The sequence below is a fragment of the Procambarus clarkii genome, chromosome 21 (assembly GCF_040958095.1).
Source record: "Procambarus clarkii isolate CNS0578487 chromosome 21, FALCON_Pclarkii_2.0, whole genome shotgun sequence".
NCBI classification, from domain to species: Eukaryota; Metazoa; Arthropoda; class Malacostraca; order Decapoda; family Cambaridae; genus Procambarus; species Procambarus clarkii.
The window spans coordinates 28513846-28541195 of record NC_091170.1 but is presented as its reverse complement, the minus strand read 5'-3'; the positions used below and the strand labels follow the sequence as shown (position 1 = coordinate 28541195).

Genomic DNA, 27350 nt, shown 5'->3' with positions numbered 1-27350 from the left:
GGGCAGTGGGCAGGTGGATGTCTCAGCATGCTTAGTTGTTGGTGGTGGGTGGTGATGGATGTTGTGGTTGGGTGGGGGGGGGGGGCGTGGTGGTGCTCTTAGTGGTGGTGATGTGGTTGGGAGGAGTACTGTTTTTAAGGTAGTGATGCTATTGGTATGATGGTGTAGGTGGTAGTGTAGATGATGTTGGTGGTGGTGTTTGTGGTGTAGTTGGTTTTGGTGGTGTAGGTGGTGTTAGTGGGGGTGAAGGTGATGTTGGTGGTGGTGTAGATGGTGTCCATCGTGGTGAAGGTGGTGGTGATTTTAGTAATTGTGTTTACCTAACGGAGCTTATCTATAACTGACCACAGAGAAGAAATGTATAGCTCTCAGTGGCCCGCCTACTAGCTATGTTGGTTGTATCTCATAATTCTAGCTTTAGGCCGGCGAAATTCTTGATCGAATCTGACCATTATTTTGTGAATCGCTGTTGCTTGCAGATTTTTTTCAGTGCATTCCAAGTTTTAATTATCCGAACAAGCTATGACTTTTTCCTTACATTTATTTTACTTCTTAACGGTTGCAGACTTCACCTGTGTCCTCCTTTCCTACCTTCCTTTTAAAATTATTTCATTTATTAAATGAAATAATTTAAAAAAATTAAGACAGGCAACTTAGTATCAAAATAATTATATGAAATTTATGCTAAAATATCTAAAGTTTAATATTTAATAATGCAAACTGCTAAACTCAATGGAAAATTACATAGCACAAGATTTTGTAAATTTCACCACACCCATCAGCCAGTTCTGCTCAGACAAAGATCAATTAAAATTAAAAAGTCAATATTTTACACCGTCAACAGAGTCACTTACATATTATTAGCATATAATTATTTTAATCTCGTAAGTGCTCCTTAACAGATATTGCAAAGGATAAATTTTCCATGGAATTCGTTAATGCTTAAGGCAAATATAATAATACAAATATTTATTATATATATATATATATATATATATATATATATATATATATATATATGTATATATATATATATATATATATATATATATATATATACATATATATATATATATATATATTATATATATATATATATATATATATATATATATATATATATATATATATATATATATATGTATATATATATATATATATATATATATATAAATATATATATATATTTTTTTTATATATATAATATGGAAGGGAGTTCCACCTCTAGCTGGAAGAAGGGGGACCCATAGCCTCGGAGGAAACCACGCATACCGCATTAGAGGGAATGTTTAGATCCCCTCCAATACAGTTTCTGTGTGCTTTTCTCCTACCACCCCTTCCTTTTTTATTTTTTGTGCTTTATTATACATTTGATGGTTACAAGATATACATGGGTTGATACAAAAATAATAATGCAAAAAGGTGATTAAAGGTTATGGATCTCTTGAAAAACACAACAATGAAAAACATTGATGAATGTCACAGACGGGTTCGATCATTGTTGCAAGTCAAACACTTCTTCGAATTCCTCTGAAGTTATATATATATATATATATATATATATATATATATATATATATATATATATATATATATATATATATATATTAATAGGTAATCAGCAGTGTTCGGATATATCTGTCCTTTTCTTTTCTCTCTCTCTTCCTCTTTTCTTTCCTTAAATTTTGTTTTAAATTAACTGAGAGTAGTGTTCATTAGGAATGATATTGACTTTCCTTGTGAAACAGCAAGGAAAAGATGTTACCCAACATCTTTAGATATACTGATATACAGTATAGATCTTCAGATATATACAGATACAGCCTCCGGCACACCAACCGTGTGCCGGAGCCTTGACATGTTTCCTTTCTCTCTCTCTCTCTCTCTCTCTCTCTATCTCTCTCTCTCTCTACAACAACCTATATCTCAAATAACTTTAATACATCCCATCTCCAGCTTCGTAAAGCACTTGGAAAAAATAGAAGGATAAAACTTCCCCTTCAAACCAAGGGCTTCGAAGTTCACGATGAGTCTTTAAGAGTTAAGTTTTTGCCCAAGATGAAGCAAGTTACGGGTTTGCTGAGTTCGTGGATGGTTCAGGACTGGGGGATAGGGAGGGAACCCCTCTTACCAGACGGCTTCTTCATCATGAATAGCAAGGATGAAATGAGGTCGGTCTCAATCCCTTCCTCTCTCTCTCTCTCTCTCTCTCTCTCTCTCTGTCTCTCTCTCTCTCTCTCTCTCTCTTTCTCACTTTTCCCCTAACTCCTTTCTTTCAATGTTGACCTAACTCTCGTACATTGTTTATAGGTACGTCCCTTTCCCTTTCCATGGAGCTGGATTAGCGTCGTGGAGCTCTGACAATTTACACAGGCAGAATAGGATGATGTTTGAGCAGAGAGAGAGAGAGAGCTATGGAGGACAGAAGGGGGAGGGACACGGCAAGACAGAAAAAGAGATAGAGAGAGTAAGTGTAATGGAGTAGAAGGAAAGTACGAAGAGAATGATGAAGAGAGTGAGAGGAAATTGCAATCAGTGAGAAAGAGATTCTGATAAAGGAAGGGGGAGAAAAACGATGGAAGATAGGAATAGGGATGGAAGGGGGCATTAATGAATAAAAGGGGTGAAAAAGGTCGAGAGAACGGGAGTGCGTGTGGGAGGGAGGCAGAAAAGTTGGGTGAAAATCAGGTACCCAACCAATCAGATAATTTGATAATCACCGAACCTGCAAGTCAGACAGCCACCGAGACAAAGTTTATATCTCTATTCCCTTTCGTTTCAGTTTCCTCTTCCACTCGCTTCTCCTTCTATTCCCCTGCACATATAGTTCCCTTCTATCTTTGATTGTTTTGCTCTAGCTCATCAGCACCTTTCAGGCTTCCCTTCATTCAATCATACTTCCCTGCATCCTTCCTTACTTTCTTTCAACCTTCTCTCTCTCCACCTCACGCTTTCCTCTCCCCCTTTCCTCTGCTTCCTCTCACACGACCAAGTTTATAACGACGGTGGCAACCTTGCATCAAGTCTCCAAGCTGCAGACATTATTGCAGGTAATCCCACAGCGGTTCAAGCTTAATTTATCATGCAGATTAAGGTTTCTTGCCACAGTATTACGGTTTTACCTTCAACCGGGCCTTGTTTTGGACATTATAATCCACACTACATTATATGATGCTAATATTTCGTAACAACGGTGCAGTGTTATCAAGCTCATGGTTATGTTTATGCCTCGGGACAACTATTGAAAAATCGTTAGATAGCACATAGAATGTATTTTGGGGGGCATTTTGGTGTAAATAAATTGTGAGAACTCTGTGATAACACATGAGGGGTGCAAAACAAAAGCATATTATATATATATATATATATATATATATATATATATATATATATATATATATATATATATATATATATATATATATATAAACATATATATATATATATATATATATATATAAACATATATATATATATATATATATATATATATATATATATATATATATATATATATATATATATATATATATATATAATGTATAAATTGTACACAAACAAAATTGACGTTTTGTACTTAATTATACCAGATGTTATGACCAAAATCGGACCTAAACCATGCTAGGATACACGAAATCTTACGATACATTTAGTAAATATATCAGACAACAAAACCTTTCTTGGGTCTAGTGTATGTTTTTCTTGGGCTACTGTTCAAAATTAAAAGTAAGAAATGGTTTGGTTTCTTTGGAGTGCCTATTTCCTCAATTTAAACCACTGTCAATATAGACATTATATGATTTGAATTAGACCGTGATATATTCTCTATCAGCATATATGTTCTGAGTACTGTGATTTATAAACGTCACCCCCTATTTGAATACAAACAAATATTGCGATTAGCTGTTGCTCTCCTAATTGGCTACCCTCACATATATTCTACACCTCACTCATTTGGCATAGGATACCCTTCACCCTATTTTATGCACTTTCCCCAATTGGCAGCACTTAATGAGTTATTCGGTTAAAATATCATAAATGAATTCGAGATAGCATTAAACTATGATAAGATCATTAACAATTATATCATATTTTGATTTAGCATCAAAAGTTGGCAGTAGAACCAAGGGAAGTTGAAAGAAAGAATTGTATGGTAACTCATATTTCCATAGTGATGAAAGTGTATGTGTGTGTAGGATGTGTTGTGGTGCAAGACTAATGTGACCTACTGTACATATATGGTGCTGTGCAAGGCTAGGGTGACACAGAGCTGAGCAAGCCTTGTGTGATGTGGTATATATATGGTGTTGAATATAGTGTGACAGAGTATATACGGTGTTGAGCATACAGTGTGACAGGGAATATGTGGAGTGGAGCATACAGTGTGGCAGGGTATATGTGGAGTTAAACATACAGTGTGACAGGGTATATGTGGAGTGGAACATAGAGTGTGACAGGGTATATGTGGAGTGCAGCATAGAGTGTGACAGGGTATATGTGGAGTGGAGCATAGAGTGTGACAGGGTATATGTGGAGTGGAGCCAGTTTACTGTGAATGGGTATACTTGAGAGAAGTGATTATGCTGAAGAATGTGTTACTAGTATGGATGAGTGTGCAGTAGAGAGAATCACCAAGAATGGAGGAGTGTTGACGAAAGAGTTAAGAATATGGAGCAGTGTAGTGAAGAAGAGGGGCCACTACAGAGAAGCCTGCTTGTGTGAGGTACCACTATAGAGGAGCATACAGAGGAGAGGTCCTAGTGAGCAGCAGGCGTGAAAATAGTGAAGGAGAAAATAGGGGAAGAACAACTAGCTTTCTCGATTTGCTGCTCCATAAAAAAATGGCAATTGTTTTGCCTCACCAGACACAAACGTACATTACAGACCTCTAGTTTTTACAAGACGCATTCTTAGCGGTTTCTCGATTCCGTAAGATATGCGACGTATTATGTGAGAGAACACATTGGGGGAGAGAAGGACGAATCGGTTTCGAGGGTCATGCAGTATGGAGGTTGAGGGGAGACGGACGAGGAAGGGAATACATGAAGAGGGCTTCACCTCGGGCCCTGGTGGACAGCAGGAGACGATGAAACAAGAATCAGGGAACATATATCGGAAAGATCACCATGAATATAGTGGAATGTGGAGCTGTTGAAGGAGGAGAACACGTTACCTGTGGGTGGAAGACCCTCCCACGTTCCCCTGTGAAGGAGGAGGACACGATATTTCATGCAGGCAAGCTCTGGCTCCCAGCTCGACCTTCGCACTGTTGTTATCAAGATACTTAGACACACGAGATTTGTTACAGTGCTCAGGTGTGTGGTGTTCAGGTTCACGCTAACGTGTCGTGCATACAAGTGTTCTTACAAGGGGTCATATCCTTTAATTATCTCCTTTTTTTTAATAATTTCAGTTCAAATTATATTGTCTCATGAACATTAACTTTCGAACTCATACTCACATATATATAAGAACTTTCAAGCATTCCTACTTACATTCACACTGATATTTATAGTCACACTAAAACAACAACACTCACACAAAATAGAAATACTTAATACACATACGTATACAGTATGCATACATGTATATATATTTTTTTTTAAACCTAAAAGTGTTACCACCTATGGTGCAAGTGTTGGGACCTATACCCTCGGAGAAGAAAATAAAGAGTACTCAGAGAAGACCTTGATATCCTATATATATATATATATATATATATATATATATATATATATATATATATATATATATATATATATATATATATATATATATATATATATATATATACATACATATATATATATATATACATACATATATATATATATATAAATATATATATATATATATATATATATATATATATATATATATATATATATATATATATATATATATATATATATATATATATTACATTCATTCTCTCACCGAAAATCACATAGACACTAATATTCAAATTTACACTCAACAAATAAAATCTCAACAACAAAAGTTCTCACTCATGCATATGGACGTCACCGCCGGCAGAAACCCTTCTGAAGTACGCTGTGTATTTCACCTCGAACAAGCAAAAATAGTTGAAGAATCATAAGTATCAATCGTAACTAATTATATCACTTTAGTGTTTGCGAGTGCTTCAGTCAATTTTGTTCTTGATTGGTTCTGTATAATTGCTGTTTTCAGTGTGACGCAGAGAAACATCAATATAATAGTTGACTTTGATTTGCAGATAGCATTTAAACTGCAATGCCTTTAGCCAATCTGACAAGAGATACAGCGGACAAAGTGCTTATAGAAGGATAAATCGGTGGAGAGAGAGACCAATCCACTGACCTAAACTCACTTTCTCTTCACTAATCTAAATTTAGGTGACCTAGATCACTATTTGCATAACTCTTTTGCATCTCCATTAGGTTTGATAAAGCCCTTGCTGCCGAAACGCTAGAAATTGATATACGAGGAAAACGACCAGGCAAACGACTACAAATTTAATAACTCACAGTATTATACAATAGTTTATTATCCTTTATTCAGAGGTATTGAATTATGCTGTATTTGCCCCTTTTAATGTTAGCAAACTCTGCAACATAATGTACAGAAGTAATTTGTGTTCTCTTTTCCTTGGCTCAGATCTCAACGGGAGGCGGGATAGTGTCTCACCTGGTGAGTCTGACGGTGGTGGTACCCAGAGCTGTCATCCCAGGCAACGGAGAGTACCATGTAGAGTCTGGCTCTACCATCTCCCTCGTCTGCTTCATCGAGCAGGTCGGTAACTGGCTCCCCTGCATAAATATTACTCCCAGGTCACCCTCTTCTAAAGAATTTCGTAACCACTTTTTCTAATACTACTTCTACCACTATCGAAATTATTACTTCAATTGCCACTACTGGTGCTTCTTCACTACCGTTATTACAACAACTATTAGTAACGATTACTACTACAAGCCTCAGATTACTACCAGGACTTCTACCTACCAATACTTCTGCTAAATTAACTACAACTACTGCTTCTTGTGTTATCTCAACTACTTCATAAATCATGTAACTAATATCAGTATTTATAAGTTCTGATTGTAAGACATAATAAAGAAATTAATTTACGTCGCCATGGAACGCCATAAGTAAGTATGCGACATCTTTAAGTATATTTTAAAATCTCTTTATTATTCACCAAACATTTTCATGTAATTTACCCTTCGGGTTAGGATAATAATGATAATGATAATTATCAAATTTTTAAGTTTTACTTATGTACATTGTCAGATATACATATATATATATATATATATATATATATATATATATATATATATATATATATCTGTGTGTGTGTGTGTGTGTGTGTGTGTGTGTGTGTGTGTGTGTGTGTGTGTGTGTGTGTGTGTGTGTGTGTGTGTGTGTGTGTGTGTGTGCAAAGAAGCTTGAATGATCCCCAAGCCAATATGCAACAGAAAACTCCTCACCCCAGAAGGACTCGAACCCAGACAGCCATGGGCTCTGTGCTCCTTAGTGTCTCCAGGACTTTCACCACTAGGCCACAACGACTGTTAAAAGAATTGAAAGTCGTAAAACCCTTGACCCAATTCCCAACAGCACTCGGTGATCTTAATTTGCAGATTAGAGGAAAAATCTCCGGTGTTTCGGAGTTTTCTGTTGCATATTGGCTTGGGGACCATTCACGCTTCTACGCACAAATGTCACTCACATGGCCCCACGATGAGAGATGATTTGATCTGCGCCCAAAAAGGTCACCGAGTGCTGTTGGGGAATTGGGTTCAAGATTTTATGACTTCCAATTATTTTAACAGCACTGTCTCACTGTCTCAAAAGTGCAGTAACGAAGTCAGTAACGGCCCGTTCACCTAATTGTGTGCATATTATAGTTCCTGTACATCCATCGAGGCCTAGAGTAATCCTTTAATGTTGTAGTACATATGTCGCAGTATACACAATATAATCACTGCAGTACACACAAGATAATCACTGCAGTATACACAAGATAATCACTGCAGTATACACACTATAATCACTGCAGTATACACAATATAATCACTGCAGTACACACAATGTAATCACTGCAGTATACACAAGATAATCACTGCAGTACACGCATTATAATAACTGCAGTATACACAATATAATCACTGCAGTACACACAATATAATCACTGCAGTACACACAATGTAATCACTGCAGTATACACAATATAATCACTGCAGTATACACAATATAATCACTGCAATATACACAATGTAATCAAAACAGTATACGCCTTATAATGAAAGCAGTACTAAATATTCATAATAATACAATACTTTTGCTGGTTGCATGTTTGATATTTTCCTCTTTATTCATATTTTATTTTACCGTCTGCCGCCGAAATGAATCTTCTTTACTATTTAAAATGTAAATTTAATATACTACAAAGAATTTACATACAAATAATACAAGCCCTTAATTATTACCAGATATTTTGTATTTTCGGGGAAAAACTAGATTTATTGCTAAAGGTTAATGCGAGGACACCTCAACCCACTCATTAGAGCTTGGAAGTTGTGCATCCGATAATTAACGTAATAAATGTCATTGATGCAGTGCCAGTGGTGGAGAAAATGAGGCGAGAGGTTGCAGGGACGCCGGGTGGTATATCACTGCAATGAACTTTATAACTTTGCAATATTATCTGTGGAGTGGATGCGAGATGCATAATGTCTGAATATTTCTTGGGCGAACATTTGTTACCTGATTTCCCAAGCGACTTGATCATCCGACACCTTTGCGTCATTCACAAGCACTGCCTCGTCCACCACTACTAGCTCAACCACCACCACTGCCTCAACCACCACCACTGCCTCAACCGCCACCACTGCCTCAACCACCACTGTTTCAACCACCACGGTCTCAACCACCACCACCACTGCCTCACCTATCACCACTGCCTCAACCGCCACCATAGCATCAACCACCACCACTGCCTCACCCACCACCACTTCCTCACCCACCACCAGCTCCACCCATCATACACTGGATGACTCATCCGCCACTACCATGCCTCCATCAAACACAAACTTGTAATTCCTTAACGTGTTCTCGAGGAAGGTGGAGACGGGTATTAAGGATAATTATCCTCATTCGTTTCTCATTTTCGCGGCTATTTTCTTCCCTCTAGCAGTCACACAAACAGAATAAATTTTCTAGCATGTTGATTTACCACGAAATCACGAATATTCATGAGCGCGATTTTGCAGTGATACCAGCAAGACAAACACTGCCGGACTCTTCATTTATTGCTGCTCCTCGCGAGCTGGATCACGCGAGTTTCAGATCTGAGGCCAGGAGAGAGTTGTTGTTGTTGTTAAAGATTCGCTACTTGGAACAAACAGTTCCAAGTAGCACGGGCTATGGTGAGCCCGTAGGTACTGGAGGAGAGAGTGCGAGCGAGGTTCTCTGTGTGTTAAGTCAGGAAAGAACAATAATAATAATAATACAATGCATCGTGGTCGTAGTGCTTACAGGAGAGAGAGAACTTTGGAAGTTCCATACAATGATTATACATGATGACGAAAGTTTGTCTTACAGTTCAGGAGAATGTTTATGAAACAATATTTCCTCCGCCAATGTAGGTCCAAGGAGTCATTCGTGCCGGATACCAGAGTTACACTTTTGAGTCACACAGAGTGACTCAGGACACTTTTTCAGAAATCTGTGAATGGCATCTGTAAGCATCTCGAGGCCAGTGTCCGCATGCGCTCCTGACCGCAACTCTAAGTTACGTACTTAGAACATGAAATGCTGAACGTCACATATCAACGGCATGAACGGAGGCATCTCTAACAAGCCCCGAGCTGCAACACGACAGAGAAAGGGAGATTAAACGAGCAAGGAATTGCAACACGAGAGATTGGAAGCGTTACAGAATAAGGCCGTGTGTCTCTGATTCAACTAAGGTACTTTCTAATGAATAACAATGTTCAAGATTTATCATAGAAGACCAATTGAATGCTACTAGGAAGCAAATTCATCAAACGATCCGTTCATCTCTCATCCACCTTGAATAGCAGGTTGAACAGCAACCTCGTTTCTTGCAGCGTCGGCGTTCGATTCCCGATAGTGTATTTGATTGAGTTCTGCCCCTTCATTTACCCCTTCCACATATCCTAGCTCATTTTCCCCTTTCTTCTTCTAGGTGATATACTGACCATACCGACAATGTACTTTCTCCGAATATATTACTTTATCTAACCTTTCTGGTTCAGCCTATGAGAGCAACTAGCTCTCTCTCTCTATCTTAGACGTAGAGAGTGAGTCTTATACTTTTGAAGAGAGTATATAGTGTTATTAACTAGTGCTTTTCGGTACATTTAGAAGGTGCAGAGGGAATGTTACTTCGTCAATGAGACTGGCTTCCTATACATTTCAAAGCCTTGCTGTCCTAACTTTGCTTTATTTACCCTAACCATTCCTAACTTTATCTAAACTAAAGATATACACAGTTTTAACAATTAAAAGATGAGTTACGAACGACTCGCTTGTTTGCGATTTGACCGTACCCTATCGCTGATCACCGTACGAATCAATATATGTTCCAAACGACTAAACTGTCATGCTTTAAACCAACACACGAACCAATTTGTGCGTTGAAGCTGCGTGGGAGAGGCTGCTGCTTCGATAAACACGATCCCATTCGCGATGCACTTAGGACGCTTCTATTGAAAATTAATGAACCAAAAACCTCTAAAGTTCCTTGCGCTGAAGGCATAAGCTTGGGCTATGGGGCGAAGAGGAGCTACATGAGTTACACCTTGAAGGTAAACCAACATTGTGTACAAGGCCTTGCCCTTGGTTGAGAGCTATTTGAGGTATTCCTTCAGCCAGTCCTCTCGACCTGTCACATAAATAATATATTAAATGGCCCGAACCTAACCTAACCGAGATCTCACGAATAGAAAATGAGATATGATTTCGCGACTCGTTTATAGTACATCACATTTTGGGTCGATGGGGATTTAGACGTCAAATGTGATGCACAATTCGAGAGGGCACGAATCGTCCACTCTTTTAGATTTTCAAGGACCTTTCATTGTTTGGTCCTCGTAAACAACGCCTCGAATATGACTGTATTAATGACCCACCGAAGCCTAAATACAGCGTTTTCTGTAACCAAACTGACTACTTAACACCAGGTATAAAGTCATGGGAGTTAAGCTGAGAAAAAGACATGTGATGCGAAGCATATCTATGAATGCATTAAATACTGAGCAAAGGTCTGTACCGTCGTGATCACTCGCTGTAGGAACACACACCACTGCACAGTAGCTGGGTAAATACATAACTCAATGTACACAGTTATACACAGGATCTGAGTGTGTATAGCAGCCACTCGCTACACATGGCAGGACAGGAGCTGGGATGAATATAAAAGTCACTGTCTCTCTCGTATTTAACCATAAGTTATCGCTATGAATTGTGAACTAATTTAAATATGCAGACAGTAAGTCACAATTTAAATATGATCTTTTGCCAAATATAACTTCATGAAGTTAGGTTTTATATATTTTTTTGTGTTGGTCTGTTCCGTTGTGTAGGTCTGTCCCCCTTCTGTAGATCTGTCCCGTTCGTACCTCGTGCGAAATCTAGAACTTCAGGATTTGCTAATTCGTAAGCCTTGTGAAATGTTTTGTGCTCGGTTTTCCTTTTCCATTGTCATTCTCCCGTGTTTTGTTCTTCAAATGCTTAGGATTCATTGTTAATCTATCTTCACATTCCAGCTTTTATTCTTAATATCCCAGCTCTGAGTCTATCCTAATATCTAAGCTCTTAGTCTACCCTATTTCCCCAACTCCTTATGTATCAACAGATCCGAGCTCTTCATCTATCATAATATCCCAGCCGGCCAGCTCTTAGTCTGTCCTTCAATCCCAGCTCCTAGCCTAACCTCATATCCCAGCTCTCATTTTATACTCGTGTATCTGGTCTAAGACTATGAAACAGTCTTCTAAGACTATCATAATAGAGGCAGTATTTTACAATAAGTCTCTCAAATATATCTTAAGAAGCTTGCTAGGTGGAAGGGAAACCAAGAGACATAGAAACTTGTAGATTTGATATAAATATGAGCTGTTTGGTTTACGAGATGAATTGAGGAAAGAGAAGCTTAGATTCCAATTCTATGATACCCAAATGAAAAAAATATATTTTCCCGAAACTCAAAATCCCCTTTTTTCATCTGAGGATTGCGTTTCCAGGAGCTAATTAATCTGTTTATCGTTTAAACTTTCTCTGAGAAATAGTTTTAGTGTACAGTGTAGTTTAGTTGGCGTTGAGGGAGAGTCGTAGTTCGAGTAGCGTTGAACTTTGAGTCAAATGGCCGTTTTAGCTGACTCGAAATTTTAGGTGACGAGTAATTTTCGGTGACCATTAGTTTTAGGTGACCATTAGTTTAAGGTCACCGCAAGTTTAAAGTCGCTACACGTTAAAGGTGGCCACTAGATTAAGGTCACAACTAATTTCAAATGACTTGTAGTTTTAGGTAACCAAAAGTTTTAGTTCAATTGAAATTTCATTTGAACTATATTTCCACCAGAAATGTCATTTTAATTAAGCTCAAAATTAAGTTCCATTATTCATGGTATGCAATACGCAAGGGAAAGAATTGGCAATAAAGATGACGTGTTCATTAAATTCAGATCCGGCTGACTGGTTTTTAGAATATTTAAGTCTGAAGGCCATATTCTCATATGCGATATTCTGAGGTAGGACAGTCAGAAGAGCGATATTCTGAGGTTCCATATTCGGAAGAGCGATATTCTGAGGTGCCATATTCCGAAGAGCGATATTCTGAGGTGCCATATTCGGAAGAGCGATATTCTGAGGTGCCATATTCCGAAGAGCGATATTCTGTGGTGCCATATTCGAAAGAGCGATATTCTGAGATGCCATATTCCGAAGAGCGATATTCTGAGGTACCATATTCCGAAGAGCGATATTCTGAGGTGCCATATTCCGAAGAGCGATATTCTGAGATGCCATATTCCGAAGAGCGATATTCTGAGATGCCATATTCCGAAGAGCGATATTCTGAGGTGCCATATTCCGAAGAGCGATATTCTGAGGTGCCATATTCCGAAGAGCGATATTCTGAGATGCCATATTCCGAAGAGCGATATTCTGAGGTGCCATATTCCGAAGAGCGATATTCTGAGGTGCCATATTCCGAAGAGCGATATTCTGAGGTGCCATATTCCGAAGAGCGATATTCTGAGGTGCCATATTCCGAAGAGCGATATTCTGAGATGCCATATTCCGAAGAGCGATATTCTGAGGTGCCATATTCCGAAGAGCGATATTCTGAGGTGCCATATTCCGAAGAGCGATATTCTGAGGTGCCATATTCGGAAGAGCGTTATTCTTAACAGAAATATTCTAAAGAATAATATTCTAAGGAGGAAAAAAAATATTCTGATGATCGACATTCTGAATAACGATATTCTTTGGAGCTATATTATTAAGATCATCACTCGGAAGGGAGATATTCGTAAGAGTAATATTCTTAAGAGCAATACTCATAAGAGATATATTCCTACGGGGCAAAACCGTGTTGGAACGCAAGGCAGGAACGCTCTAAGTTTTTTTTTTACCCTCTTTGGAGAGATGTAATCCACGGATCTGGAGGATTTTTCTGTGTGGGAATCTCTCAGCGCTGGAGAGGCTTACGGCATCTTAAGTGCAAAATCTTTGAAAGTATTTGACGTTGCTGTAACAATGAAAATCACAAGTCAGTGCAATTGTATTTGTTGCTGTCATTGCTGTTGTTGTTGCTGATAGTGAGAATATTGATAGTGATAAATATAAATAAAATAATATTAATAACGAAATTTAATAATAATAAAATAATAATTATAATAATTACAAAATATAACAGTAATAATTATAATAATAAAAATAATTATGAATTAAATAAAATTCTAATATAAATGGTTAGTAATATTTAAGAAGAAAGCTTTCTGGGAGCAGTTCAATCCATGTGACTGAATACAGTACAGTACAGTACAGTGCAGTACAGTGCAGTACAGTACAGTACAGTATAGTACAGTACAGTACAGTACAGTACAGTATAGTACAGTACAGTACAGTACAGTATAGTACAGTACAGTACAGTACAGTATAGTACAGTACAGTACAGTACAGTATAGTACAGTACAGTACAGTACAGTACAGTACAGTATAGTACAGTACAGTACAGTATAGTACAGTATAGTACAGTACAGTATAGTACAGTACAGTATAGTACAGTATAGTACAGTACAGTACAGTGCAGTACAGTACAGTACAGTACAGTACAGTACAGTGCAGTACAGTACAGTACAGTACAGTACAGTGCAGTACAGTACAGTACAGTACAGTACAGTACAGTGCAGTACAGTGCAGTACAGTACAGTACAGTACAGTACAGTACAGTACAGTGCAGTACAGTGTAGTACAGTACAGTACAGTACAGTACAGTACAGTACAATACAGTGCAGTACAGTGCAGTACAGTACAGTGCAGTACAGTGCAGTACAGTACAGTACAATACAGTACAGTACAGTACAGTACAGTACAGTGCAGTACAGTGCAGTACAGTACAGTACAGTAAAGTACAGTACAGTGCAGTACAGTGCAGTACAGTACAGTACAGTACAATACAGTACAGTACAGTACAGTGCAGTACAGTGCAGTACAGTACAGTACAGTACAATACAGTACAGTGCAGTACAGTGCAGTATAGTACAGTACAGTACAGTACAGTACAGTATAGTACAGTACAGTACAGTACAGTATAGTACAGTACAGTACAGTACAGTATAGTACAGTACAGTACAGTACAGTACAGTACAGTATAGTACAGTACAGTACAGTATAGTACAGTATAGTACAGTACAGTATAGTACAGTAGAGTATAGTACAGTATAGTACAGTACAGTACAGTGCAGTACAGTACAGTACAGTACAGTACAGTGCAGTACAGTACAGTACAGTACAGTGCAGTACAGTACAGTACAGTACAGTACAGTACAGTGCAGTACAGTACAGTACAGTACAGTACAGTACAGTGCAGTACAGTACAGTACAGTAAAGTACAGTACAGTGCAGTACAGTGCAGTACAGTACAGTACAGTACAGTACAGTACAGTACAGTGCAGTACAGTGCAGTACAGTGCAGTACAGTACAGTACAGTACAATACAGTACAGTACAGTACAGTGCAGTACAGTACAGTGCAGTACAGTACAGTACAGTAAAGTACAGTACAGTACAGAAGAGACCTTTTGATGCAACATATATATGACTGGATTCCTACGTATTTAAAATCTAAAAAAAAAACGCTTATTTAGCTTTAACAACCATTTGGGGTCAACACTATACAATCATTTCAGCAAGTTAAGATATTTGTAAATGAATTATTAATAGCACCAAGCGGAATTTACAACAAATTATTTACTAATAGTTATACACTATTTACTTATAAATATGATTTATTTACAAATAGTTATGATAATGAGTCTGATGATCGTCTAATCATCGTCATAATAAACCTCACTAGCATAAGCATGATCATCACAACATCATTATTTTTACCGTTATCATTATCGTCATAATGATGGTAATATCCCCGTTAGTGACTTTCATATTGTGGAGAGGTGTCAGTCAGTGAGAAAACAGCTGTAGATAAAATTTCAAAACAAAGCCATGATCAAAATATTTTGTGAGCTGAAGAGGTTTAAACACCATATGACATTGAGGTGATACTCGACCCTACCCAGACACACAAATTTCCTGCCACATTTAGCTGCTAAAAGGAGAGTTTCACCCGTTTCCGATCCTAATATATTAGTCAATGTGTTATGAACCAAGTTTTCGTGTCTAGCTCTATCTGCAGGGTGCTATCTAATGAATTCTCATTCAAGCATTCTCATCAATCCTGAAGCAGTCACATCAATTCTCACACGCTTCCATCAGTCACCTTGGAGAGGCTTTCCCCCGCAGGCAAGTCACTGCTAATCCTAGAGTTTTTCCTGGCGTATAGAGCTTGTCCCGACGTATAGGAGGAAGTAGCTGGCACAGGCTTCCCTCCCATCCCTCACTGCGCTCTCGAAAACCTTCTGGGATTTCCCGCATTAAGACTAGAGACAATGTTTTCTGTTTATTCACAATAGGAGTTAGATATTAGTTAGAAACCTCAGGCATCCTTCCTTGTTATGGTTGTTCATTGTACAGTCGCTAGAGCGATGGGCTCATGCTTTTACTAACCAAGTTGTAAAGGCGCAAGCCCTTTCTGCCCCCTTTCACCGCCTTCTCTTACAAAATTTATTAGGAAGCACTGACACATCTGTATGGGTCTCTCAGGAAATATTATAACGAATACTGAAAACTCGAGGGGAATCTCGTCAAATATTTTACACTATACTACATGAAAATCACCTGGAGGGGTCTCAGTAACTGCTAATATTTAGAAAAGCATTTAACTTAGGCCTATCACCGGCGAACCTATGTCCGTTCCGTACACCCGACCATTCCCTCTAAAAGGTTGGGTGAGGCTTGCCCCAAAAGTCTGGCCTACAGCTTTGGACAGTTAAACAGACCTTCTCTGAACTTTACTACCAATGCAGTGGTGAAAATAACTTGGTTTCTGTCTCCAACGATAATTTCGCGTCAATTACAATAAATATCGGAATAATTTTTCCATCGTTTCTTGTGTCTAATCTGGCAAGACGTTCCCGTGACTTAAATCCAAGAAAATGGTAGAAATAGAATAAAAACATATATTGGGATTTACGAGTTTCTCAATACCGGTATGAACTAGAATTTTTCAACATATATATGACCACTGAACACCCATATCTAGAAATGTTGTCTATATATTTGGCGTCTCAAAACAGTCACGTGATACCTAGTAACGACAAGAAGAAGCTGCAATAAGAATTTCGCAATAGACTAATGCAGTTAAAGGAAGTCATTGCCCAGTCAGGCAAGACGAATCGTGAAATACCAGGCGGAATTGCAGCTTGGAAGATTACCAACAGAATTGGCAGCTTGGGAGAATTTCAAATGGAATGGCAACCTATATCCCCACCAGCTTGAATGGTAACCTGGAACTCTACTAGGTGGAATGGTAACTTAAAATATTACCAACTGGAATCACAACTTTGACTACTAACAACCTAAGTTATCACGTGGAATATTATCAAGTGGAATGGCAATCCGGATCACTAGCAACTGATACTGAAAGATAAGGTAATTATTGGGAGGAAGCAGCAAGACATTACTATTACATAGATCTTGGAATAAATATGAGGATAAGGATATCGGATAAGACGAAGCCAAGAAATGGTGCCTAATCAATTGGTCGGTCGGGGATTGGAACGCCGATCTGCAAGAAGCAAGACCATCATTTTATCGTACAGTCCAACGATACTGTAAGGTAATGCAGAAGAATATTGTGCCATTTATCATGTTGTAATTTAATGTAAAAATAAGTTGTTCATATGTTACAACATAACGGTAAACAAACACTTTTGCATCATATTAAAAACAAAACCACGTGAAGATTCTATATCGTCAAAACCAACAAAATTTTCTTAATTTGAGGCATGAAAAAGTACTTTCTGATCAGTAGCTTTTCTTTCCTGTGTTTTTGAAATTAATTGAACCTTTTTATATACAAATCAGCAGACTGCCAGACCTTCGGGAGGAGTGTACAGAATAGTTCGCTAATGTATGACTTCCAATCGGCGCGAGGAGTGATCATTTTTGCTGGTCACAACAGCTGATATGTAATTTATGTTAATTGCATTGACATAGAGGTGCAGTGAAATTTGGAAGTTATAATTGCAACGTTTTATTCTTTAATTTTTTTTCTGGATTCGGTAAAAGTTTTGTTATAATACTTGAAAATATATAAGGCTAGGAGAGCACTGTACTTATTATTAATTATAACACGAGGTTTACGGAATATATATATATGTATATATATATATATATATATATATATATATATATATATATATATATATATATATATATATATATATATATAAACATATCTCGTACCTAGTAGCCAGAACGCACTTCTCGGCCTAGCAGTAAATAGTCACCTGAGAGTTAGGCAGCTGCTACGGACTGCAACCAGGGGAAGTGTGTGTGAGAGAGAGAAATATGTAGAACATAAGATAGAAGAAATATATGTCGGGATTCAGTACATTAGGTAACCGACTGGCAGTAAGGCTCTTCATGGTCTAACAGCTCGATTCTGCAAGCACAAATAATAATTACAAATAATACACTCACGAACACACACTAATACCAACACGCACACGCACACTAACACGTAAACGCGTGCACACACACACACCCACCGCCTGCGTGGCCACCCTCATTAACGACATCGTAATGGACGTAACGACCTCGCTATGTACGTGTCTGGCGTGGACTTTATGTAGATCGTGCCGCCCGACACTGGCGGGACCTTACGACCATAACTACCCAACCAGACCATCGGACCGTCGCGCCCAGTTAAGTGCCCTGGCATTGAGTTTACTGTCGTCTTGTTTTGCGTGTCTTTAAATTGAGTCCTGAAGGTCTAGATTGAAACTGAATTGGCTCGGTTAACTAAGGAAGAAATGGGACCTGTGTCTGCAATGGTAGACAAGTTCTTTGCTCATATATATATATATATATATATATATATATATATATATGTGTGTGTGTGTGTGTGTGTGTGTGTGTGTGTGTGTGTGTGTGTGTGTGTGTGTGTGTGTGTGTGTGTGTGTGTGTGTGTGTCTGTGTCTGTGTGTGTGTGTGTGTGTGCTAGACTAGTGCTTTCTCGTAATAATTACATTACCTTACTCCTAAGAAGGAAGAAAATATCTGACATAGTTATACAAGTCAAGGATACATGAGTGACTCCTTGGCAATTCAAGACAATCTAGCAAAGCCATATAGTAACTTTCCAGTCAAAGATCATCGAACTCTTGCATGTTGAGGATAATGATTGGTAGCGTAGTAAGGCTCCAGGGCGTCGCACACACTCATGTTTCACACATCAGCATCACGAGTCATGAACACGCAAACTAGTCTGAAAAATCTCGGACGATTTTTGGCTGTCAGGACTGTAGAAATGTTTGGCAGGCTTTATTCAATGACACGCTAACTCTCGTTTATAAATTCCTCTCAAATGCAGGATATTACCTCTCAAGTAATGGATACAGTGCCTCTCGAACTTAGGACAGTGCCACTTAAGTGTAGATAGTGCCTTTCAAAAGGTAAAATATTGCTCCCCAAATGTAGGAAAGTGTCCCTTTAAACGACATGAAAGTAGTTACGGCTGTGTCACCACATAACCAACTTTCCCTTACACAAATGATCGGGGTCCCACATTATTAATTTGCGAAAGAAGTCCACTTCTCCTTCCCACCTCCCTACCCTCCAAAAAAGAAAATAAATCAAGGACACTTAATGAGCTTCGTGCCACATCTGCATGCCGGCACTTACCTCGGTTCGAGGCCACCATCTCCGCAAGGGATCTCCAAGTTGTTACATTTCCTTCAAGGATCCCGATATCGATTTGGCGTAAATTTAAGGACGGTGCTTCCAGCAACCTCCCACTCAGCAGTGCGACACGAGGTAATTAGAGATTTAGGATACGTTATGAAATATCTTGTTTGGTTTGGAAGAATTAGTTGACATTTAGTAAAATTACAAAATTTTAAGCACATTGTATTGTGGAAAAAAGAACATACAGAAATTGATGTACATACATTACATGCCAGTATACACGAAACAAAAACGCACAATTACATATATAATTGTACTATTTGAGTATTCATTTGAGACAGAGTATACCACATGTCATATATAAAAAAAAGGCTCTGCATGAACGCCCATTAAATATCTGGGAATTAAAAAAGACGTATTTCCATACAACAATGTAGCCTTCCATCGTTCATGTAGGTCCATGGAGATTCGAAAACGACTTCAGTATAAGAAGAGGTTTGCTTCAAGCGTAGGTTAGACATATAGGTGAGCCAGATTTTGTATATGTAAATGAAAGCGGGCTCGTAAAGGCCAATAGCCCTTCAGCAGTTTCCTTTCTCCTGTTGTTGATGTATAATATAGCTTGCTTTTTGGGCCAGTTATTAACAGTGATTGTAATCAATGATTCATGTGAGAAAAGTTGACCGGTTGTTAAAAATGTTAATAAAAGCGAAGCCAAAATTTGTGATTCCGTGTGGTGGGCTCGCGCCAATATATATTTTTTTTTTTTTGGGGGGGGGGATGGGGTTGGGGGGTGGAGGGGGTTCCGTGATTCGTCGGGAACTCTTAAAGGAATAAACGCTGGACCGCCAGTGTGTGTATTGCAGGTACCTGGGTTGAGCCTGTCTCGTATCATTCCTCTTCCTGTGTTCCTTGTTCCGCTCCTTGGTCCCATTATGTTGGGCTACACCTCTATCACACCATGTACCATCTCTCCGTCTCTCTCTATCTCCATCTTGTACCACATTTTTCTCTTCCCGAGTATGTTTTTCCACACTTTTCTCTCACAGAATGTTGCTTCATACCTCTATCTCACCCTGTTATTCCACATCCCTCTCATCATGTTTCACGCATCTCTCGCTATGTGGCTGCACACATCTCTTACCATGTCATTCCACTCCTTTTCCCTACCCTGTTATTTTACAGCACCACCACTCTTTTTCACTATGCTGTTTCAACTCTCTCTCTCTCTCTCTCTCTCTCTCTCTCTCTCTCTCTCTCTCTCTCTCTCTCTCTCTCTCTCTCTCTCTCTCTCTCTCTCTCTTTCTCTTTCTTTTTCTCTCACTCCCCTCATCATCCACTTGCCATCTACTTCAATCATCCGCTCTTTCCCTCAATCATCCACACTTCCTTCCTTTCTCCGCTGCACACCCCGCGACTCTCATCATCAGCCGCCTACGTCACTACACAGCTCGGTTCACCGCTCTCATATCTCATTAGGTAACTCCGCTACCCACCCACCCCCTCTCTCCCTAACATGTCCCCTCTGATATCTTTCCTATTTTTTTCCCCAAATTTCCCCCTCTCAGACACTCTACCATGTCATTCATCAAGACTCACTCCTCCCACCAGAGTCGGGGTTGCCCGGAAGCACGAAATATGAACGTGTCTATCCCTTCTATCCTTTCTATCCCTTCTCTTTCTCCCTTCACTCCACGGCTGGGGTTTGCCTGTCGGCGGGGAACACCAGCCGGCAACGGATAGACTTATCAAGCCACTTCACCAGTGAGGTAAAACTCTTCGTGTCGGTACAAAGCATTTTTCCAGTCGTTTAAATTTAATGACTTAGATTAATTTTTTTTCTTATACGTGTTTTGGTCAGAATGTAAATTATCATTGGGTTTGGCCAGTAACTTGTTGGGTAATCACGTGTATATATAGCTTCGCCCTTGGGTTGATGGGGATTGAGAATCCAATTACAAGCGTCCTATTTCCAACCTTAAAAAAATGTGTTTTCTCTCTCTCTAATATACATACATATATATATATATATATATATATATATATATATATATATATATATATATATATATATATATATATTTAAATGAAAGAATAAACAAATAAAAAAATTGCTGAAATTATTATCTATGGAAATTCAATCCGGGAATTGTAAGGCAAAACAATTAAAAAATAAGGAAAACAGAAGAACAATTTAAAGGATAGGACTATAAAAGACCTTAAGACCCCCAGCAAACTACTTACGGAAGACAAACTAGCGAGCAAACAAGGAAGTGAAGGACCCTCATTTGTTCAACTTGGGTCGCAGTCTGGTAATGTGAATCGATTCTAAAATATTATGTTTCGTTGTTATAGCCCAGTGGAAACAATATCGAAGAGTGTCCTTGGTTCCATGTTGACTCGGCGTTAATTCAACATTGAATTGGCATTGATCTTTGATATAGTGCCCACTGGGTAGAAAAGTAAATCGGTACAGTAACATCGCTATGAGTGAAAGGATAAGCGGAGAGACGTTGATTATAGTACGGCAGATAAAAAATGTCGCTTGATCGTGAGTACTTTTGAACATATTTGAAATAATATGCAGTTTCTTTTAACAAACATGTTTTATTTCAACTATTTCTGATACGCCTATAATTACTAATGTTTTAAAATAAAGAGCAACAAATCTCAAATATACACTTTCATGTCTGTATCTAAGAACCAACTTTCAGGTACAAGGAATAAGCCATGTGAGGGGATACAGAATGACTATTGTGTCCTTATGTACTGTTTCCTGGGATGAAGTTGTTACATATAGCAGGTTATTGCTCCCAACTATAGTCAAGACCTTGTCACCACTACCCTTCTCTTCCCATTCTATAACCAACCTCTGCTCACGACTACTATCCTTCAATAACAGAAGCACCTCTCACCCTCAACAGAGTCCTGTGGCCCCACAGTACATCTTCTGGTACCACAACTCGCGCATGATCAACTACGACAGGGAGAGAGGCGGAGTAAACGTCCACATCGACACTGGGCCCAGGGTTCGATCCCAGCTCAGCGTCAGCAACGCCAGGTCGTCTGACTCTGGGAATTACACCTGCGCCGCCGCCAATACCGAGTCAGCCTCTATCACTGTGTATATTACAGAAGGTAGGTGGGCATTTCCTCAGTAACTACGCCAATCTGGCTCTTGCTACATCCATATTCCTCTCTACCTGCTCGCTATTGTTGCTTGCTCTCCCTACAACTTCCTCTGCTAATTATGGTTACTTGTTTACCTGCTTGATTATCATCTGATCTGGTTGTTTGTTGTGTCTGATATTCACCGGTTTCTCTACTAGTTTTGTTGTCACATTTCACCTTGGACTCTGGTTTTCCCGTCTATATCCCTGCTTGGACCTCTTCCTGAATCGCTTGTCTCCTTACCCTTCTACTCACCAGATTTCTTACCAGATTATATACTCTATTATCTGTCTGTTATTATATGTTCCAGATTCATATTGTATTTCAACAATACTAGTTGACTCATTATGGAATAATACATTTGGTTCAGGAGAAAGATATCTGTTTTAGTCTCGATATTTTCCCAGAGTTGAGAAATTAAAATTTAAGATCTCTCCTTCTTTTTATCCCAATGGAGCAGATAACAAGATCGCAGCCATCCATACCCAAGCGGTGGATGGTGCCGTGTCCCTCCGTGGCTCCTTGGCACTGCTAGGGGGCCTCCTTGTCTTCACCCAGCTCCACGCCTGCGACTGTGTGTTCCTGCGTGGTTCCGTGGCTCTGCTAGAGATCGTCGTCATCCTCACACATCTCGCCTTCCAATGAGCCCTTCCCTGGCTGTCATCCTGAGAGCTTCACCTTCGCCTGTCACCCACCGCTGCCTTCAAGGGCCGAACTAAGGTCAGCTGACCCCATCGCTAGAAGTCACCCCCCTCTAAGGTCCGAATTAAGGTCAACTGAGCCACATCGCAAGAAATCGTGGCTTAAGTTACGAGACGAACTATCAGCTGACCTTCATCCCTAAGAAATAGCGGGTGGATGGTCCGAACCAGGTTTACCTGAACCCCTTCGTTCGATGTCGCAGCTTTCTGACAAGATATAAAATTTTGTCGTCATGACTCGAGTTTGGACTTCAATCGTTGTGAAAACGAGACCTCAGTCTTCACCAAAGAGGCAATTACACTTTGACACCTCAAAATAATTTTACATTTAGGGAGTATTTAACGCGACGATCCCAGCTGAACGAGTAATTCAAAGCCTCGATCACCAATGATTGGGTAATTAAAAGCCTTAAATAATTATTGCTGAGGTAATCATGAGCCTCTGTTGCTAATGATGGGGGATAATAAGACTCTCGATCTTCTTTGATGGTATACCTTAAAGCCTAAATTGTCATTGATTGGACAATTTGCCATCCTCGTACCAATTTTGACCTACACAATTAAATTTACACGTTTCATAATAAAGTGGTCAAAGGCTAAACAAAATTTCGACATGAAGCTAAATTACGTAAAACTGAAGACACGATTAATTTCTTGAGTTAACGTTGCAACGATTACACACTATTTTACCACAAATCATATACGTCAGAATGTTTATCCGAATAAAACAACCAGCCTCTTAGGACTACAAGTCATAGAGACACACACACTGCAAATTACGCTCGAGATGAACATTCACACCCGAGTAGTCTACATCCCACAGTGAATCACAGAGACGAACGCCTCGACAAAATACAACGCTCTACACTATCAAACTTGGACCACGGAAGCCAAAAAATAAGCACAGTATCTGAGACAACAAATTTCCAGGAAGGAAAAATAAAACAGGAACCATAAAAAAACGACAGTTACAAAACATTTTCCTCGCCCAAAATAGGGTGACGGAGGGTGACAAAAACTTTCTCAGCTTTCTCAGTTTGTTGATATACCGGACTGAAAATGTGAATGATCAATATAGCATGTGAAGCTTACGTGTGCAGCTTGTGGTTCAAGGTCCTTGAAATCCAGCTTGAAAAACAGATCGATCCTTAATATATTATATCGAGTGATTTAGGCCGTAAACCACAAAACGTTTGTTAAACGTCAAAAAGTGACAAGACGGTCGAGGAAAACGAACTCAGAGTGAGTGGAAAGAGAGTGACAAGTAGAAGGAACTACAGACTAATGGACCGAGGTGAGTGATCCAATCTTACTTCAGTGATAAAAATGACAAAAATCATGAGTAATAACTAGAAAAAAAAGAGTGTGAACAGACTGGTTGTAATAAGTAAACAAATGCATCTTTTTAATAAAGGAACCATATACATGCATGTGATTGCTTATAAACAATGGTGCAGAGAACAAAAACGTCTCACTTAACCTGAGACTTTTACCTGCTCTCTACACTGATACAAAAATAACCAGATATGTATGTACTCAGAAAATATGAACAATAGTATTCAACAGTGAAGATGGTGAGGCAAATAGTGGAGTAGTGAGAGGAGAGGGGGGGGGATGAGGGGCCGAAGAGTCTCGCGTACTGCCTCACAGGCCCAGAACACCTCTCTTGTGAGAGGTGTTGGGAACATCTGTCTTGTGAGAGGTGTGGAAACACCTGTCTTCTTCCTGTACTCTCCGTCTTGGCGTGTGAGTCTTTCTCCAGAGTTGACCGGCCATGGTGAACTGCAAGTGGTGCGGTGCACTGATGTAGCTACAAAAGTTCATTCTTGTGAGATATTTGAGTGTTCTTGAGTGCGCGGTGAGTGCGTGAATGTATGTTGTGTATCCTTGGGTGCGTGAGCGTGACGAAATTTTATGTGTCATTGAGTGCGTGATCTGATTGATTATGGTGTGTCCTCGAGTACTCGTGCGTATTCGATTATAGTGTTTCCTGGAAAGGAAGGGAATTTTCAAAGGAAAGCGCCAAGCCATTACGACTATATAGCACTAGGAAGATGTCAGGATAAGGATTTGGGATGGGATGGGGGGGAAGGAATAGTGTCCAACCACTTGGACGGTCGGGGATTGAACGTTGACCTGCATGAAGCGAGACCGTCGCTGTACCGTCCAGCCCAAATGGTTGTTCCCTGGTGTGTGCGTGCATACGTGCGGGATTATAGTATGTTTTAGAACGCATGGTCAAATATAACATTTGCGTGTGGGTCCAAAGCTCTCCGTTTGTAGCTGAACATAATTATTTTTTTTTGGTTACCAAATACTGAAGACAGTCCTGAATAAATGAAGAAAAGCGACTGAGAAAAAAATGAGAAAAGTGTACAAGATAATCATCCAAAAAACACGTGAGTTTCAGGGGCCAACGAGCCATGAATAATAACGGAGAATGATCAAAAGAACTTAAACAATTATGAACGATTATTGACATCCTAAACATGAAAGTGAAAATGACAGCGAAGTGTCTTGACTTAGAGAAAGATTTGAGAAAAACGGTAGGAATAGAACGAATTTTCTATAGAAATTAAAATAATTATTAGTAATCCCCTGGAAATACAGGCAAGACAATGAATAGTCGAGATGTAGGGAATAGACAAGACAGAGAATAGTGACGACTTAATAGGGAACACAATGAATAGTCAAAATTTAGGGAATAGGCAAGGAGTGAATAGTCAATATCTGGCAAATTGGCAAGACAGAGAAGAGTCAAGTCCTGGGGAATAGGCAAAAGGTGATATAACCAAGACGTGGTGGATAGGCATGAAGTATAGGTCAAACTTGCTGTAACTGGCATAATTAATTGGCAGGCAAATGAGAATAGGCCAAACATGCTTGGCAAGACATGGCTATAGTCATTAATGATAAATAGGCATAATTTGTTGAATAACCAACTAAAAGGAAATAGGTATGTGATGAATAGGTAAAAAAATATATTCACACAATGAAAAGTAAATGTAAAAATGCTCGTAACAGCAACAAGTCATCATGCGTATTTATTGTAATACTGTGACGTACAAGTAATACTGTGACGTACCGGTAATATTTTGACGTACCGGTAATATTTTGACGAACCGGTAATACTTTACACACGTAGTATTGTGACATACCGGTAAATTTGTGACGTAGTTATATTCTGACGTACTGGTAAACCGCCGACTCTCCCCAGTGACGTGGAATTGGACGACATGAACTCGTGATAATAGACAGTGAATAGACGGCGCGTCACACGCGTCACGTTGCCGGTGGAATCCCATGACAAATTGAAACTAATAACAGAACAGCAACCTGGAAATAGAAAGCATTTGTACAACCGAAATAGACAAATACAATCCATCACGCAGGGTTTTATTTCTAGTAGGTTATAAAGCCAACGAATTAGTACATATATTCGTTTTGTTTTAAGTTCTATGTTCGGAATAACGCAATGTAGGGAGAACCCAAAATTCTGCAGGACATCGAAAAATCTAAGAGTTATTCTTGTTTATTGTGTGAATATGTCTGCGTGGCATCTTTGTATCAAGATAGTAGGCTGGTAGACTTTAGTTCTATCATTCTCTGAAGTGTTGATGAAGTCTATTAACCAAGCAGCAAGTATACTGTATCCTGAATAGAGATCAGGATTACAGTGACCTCTCGGTGCATGTGTATATATTTATATATATATATATATATATATATATATATATATATATATATATATATATATATATATATATATATATATATATATATATATATATAAAGAGTGGGATTTATCTTTCGGTACATATTGGTACCCACTCTATGTACATTCGGTACATAGAATGGGGTTTAACTCTCGGTGTATATATGCCAAGAGGCCTTCGAGTAGTCAGGTGCAGAAATGATTTACAGAGGCTGCCCCTGA

The 27350-nt window shown here is 38.9% G+C and overlaps 1 protein-coding gene across 4 annotated transcripts in view; it reads left to right on the top strand.

The window, feature by feature from the left end:
• Window positions 1-27105, top strand: part of LOC123760767 (opioid-binding protein/cell adhesion molecule homolog) — a 230214-nt gene extending 203109 nt beyond the window's left edge. For 3 of the 4 annotated variants that reach the window (XM_069328233.1, XM_069328234.1, XM_069328231.1), the window contains exons 5-7: window positions 6640-6774; window positions 22466-22679; window positions 23170-27105. In XM_069328233.1, coding sequence (XP_069184334.1) covers window positions 6640-6774; window positions 22466-22679; window positions 23170-23357 — 537 coding nt within the window. In that variant the 3' untranslated portion in view covers window positions 23358-27105. The remainder of the gene's footprint in view (window positions 1-6639; window positions 6775-22465; window positions 22680-23169) is intronic. The other variant, XM_069328232.1, reaches the window with a different exon arrangement.
• Window positions 27106-27350: the final 245 nt, after the last annotated feature.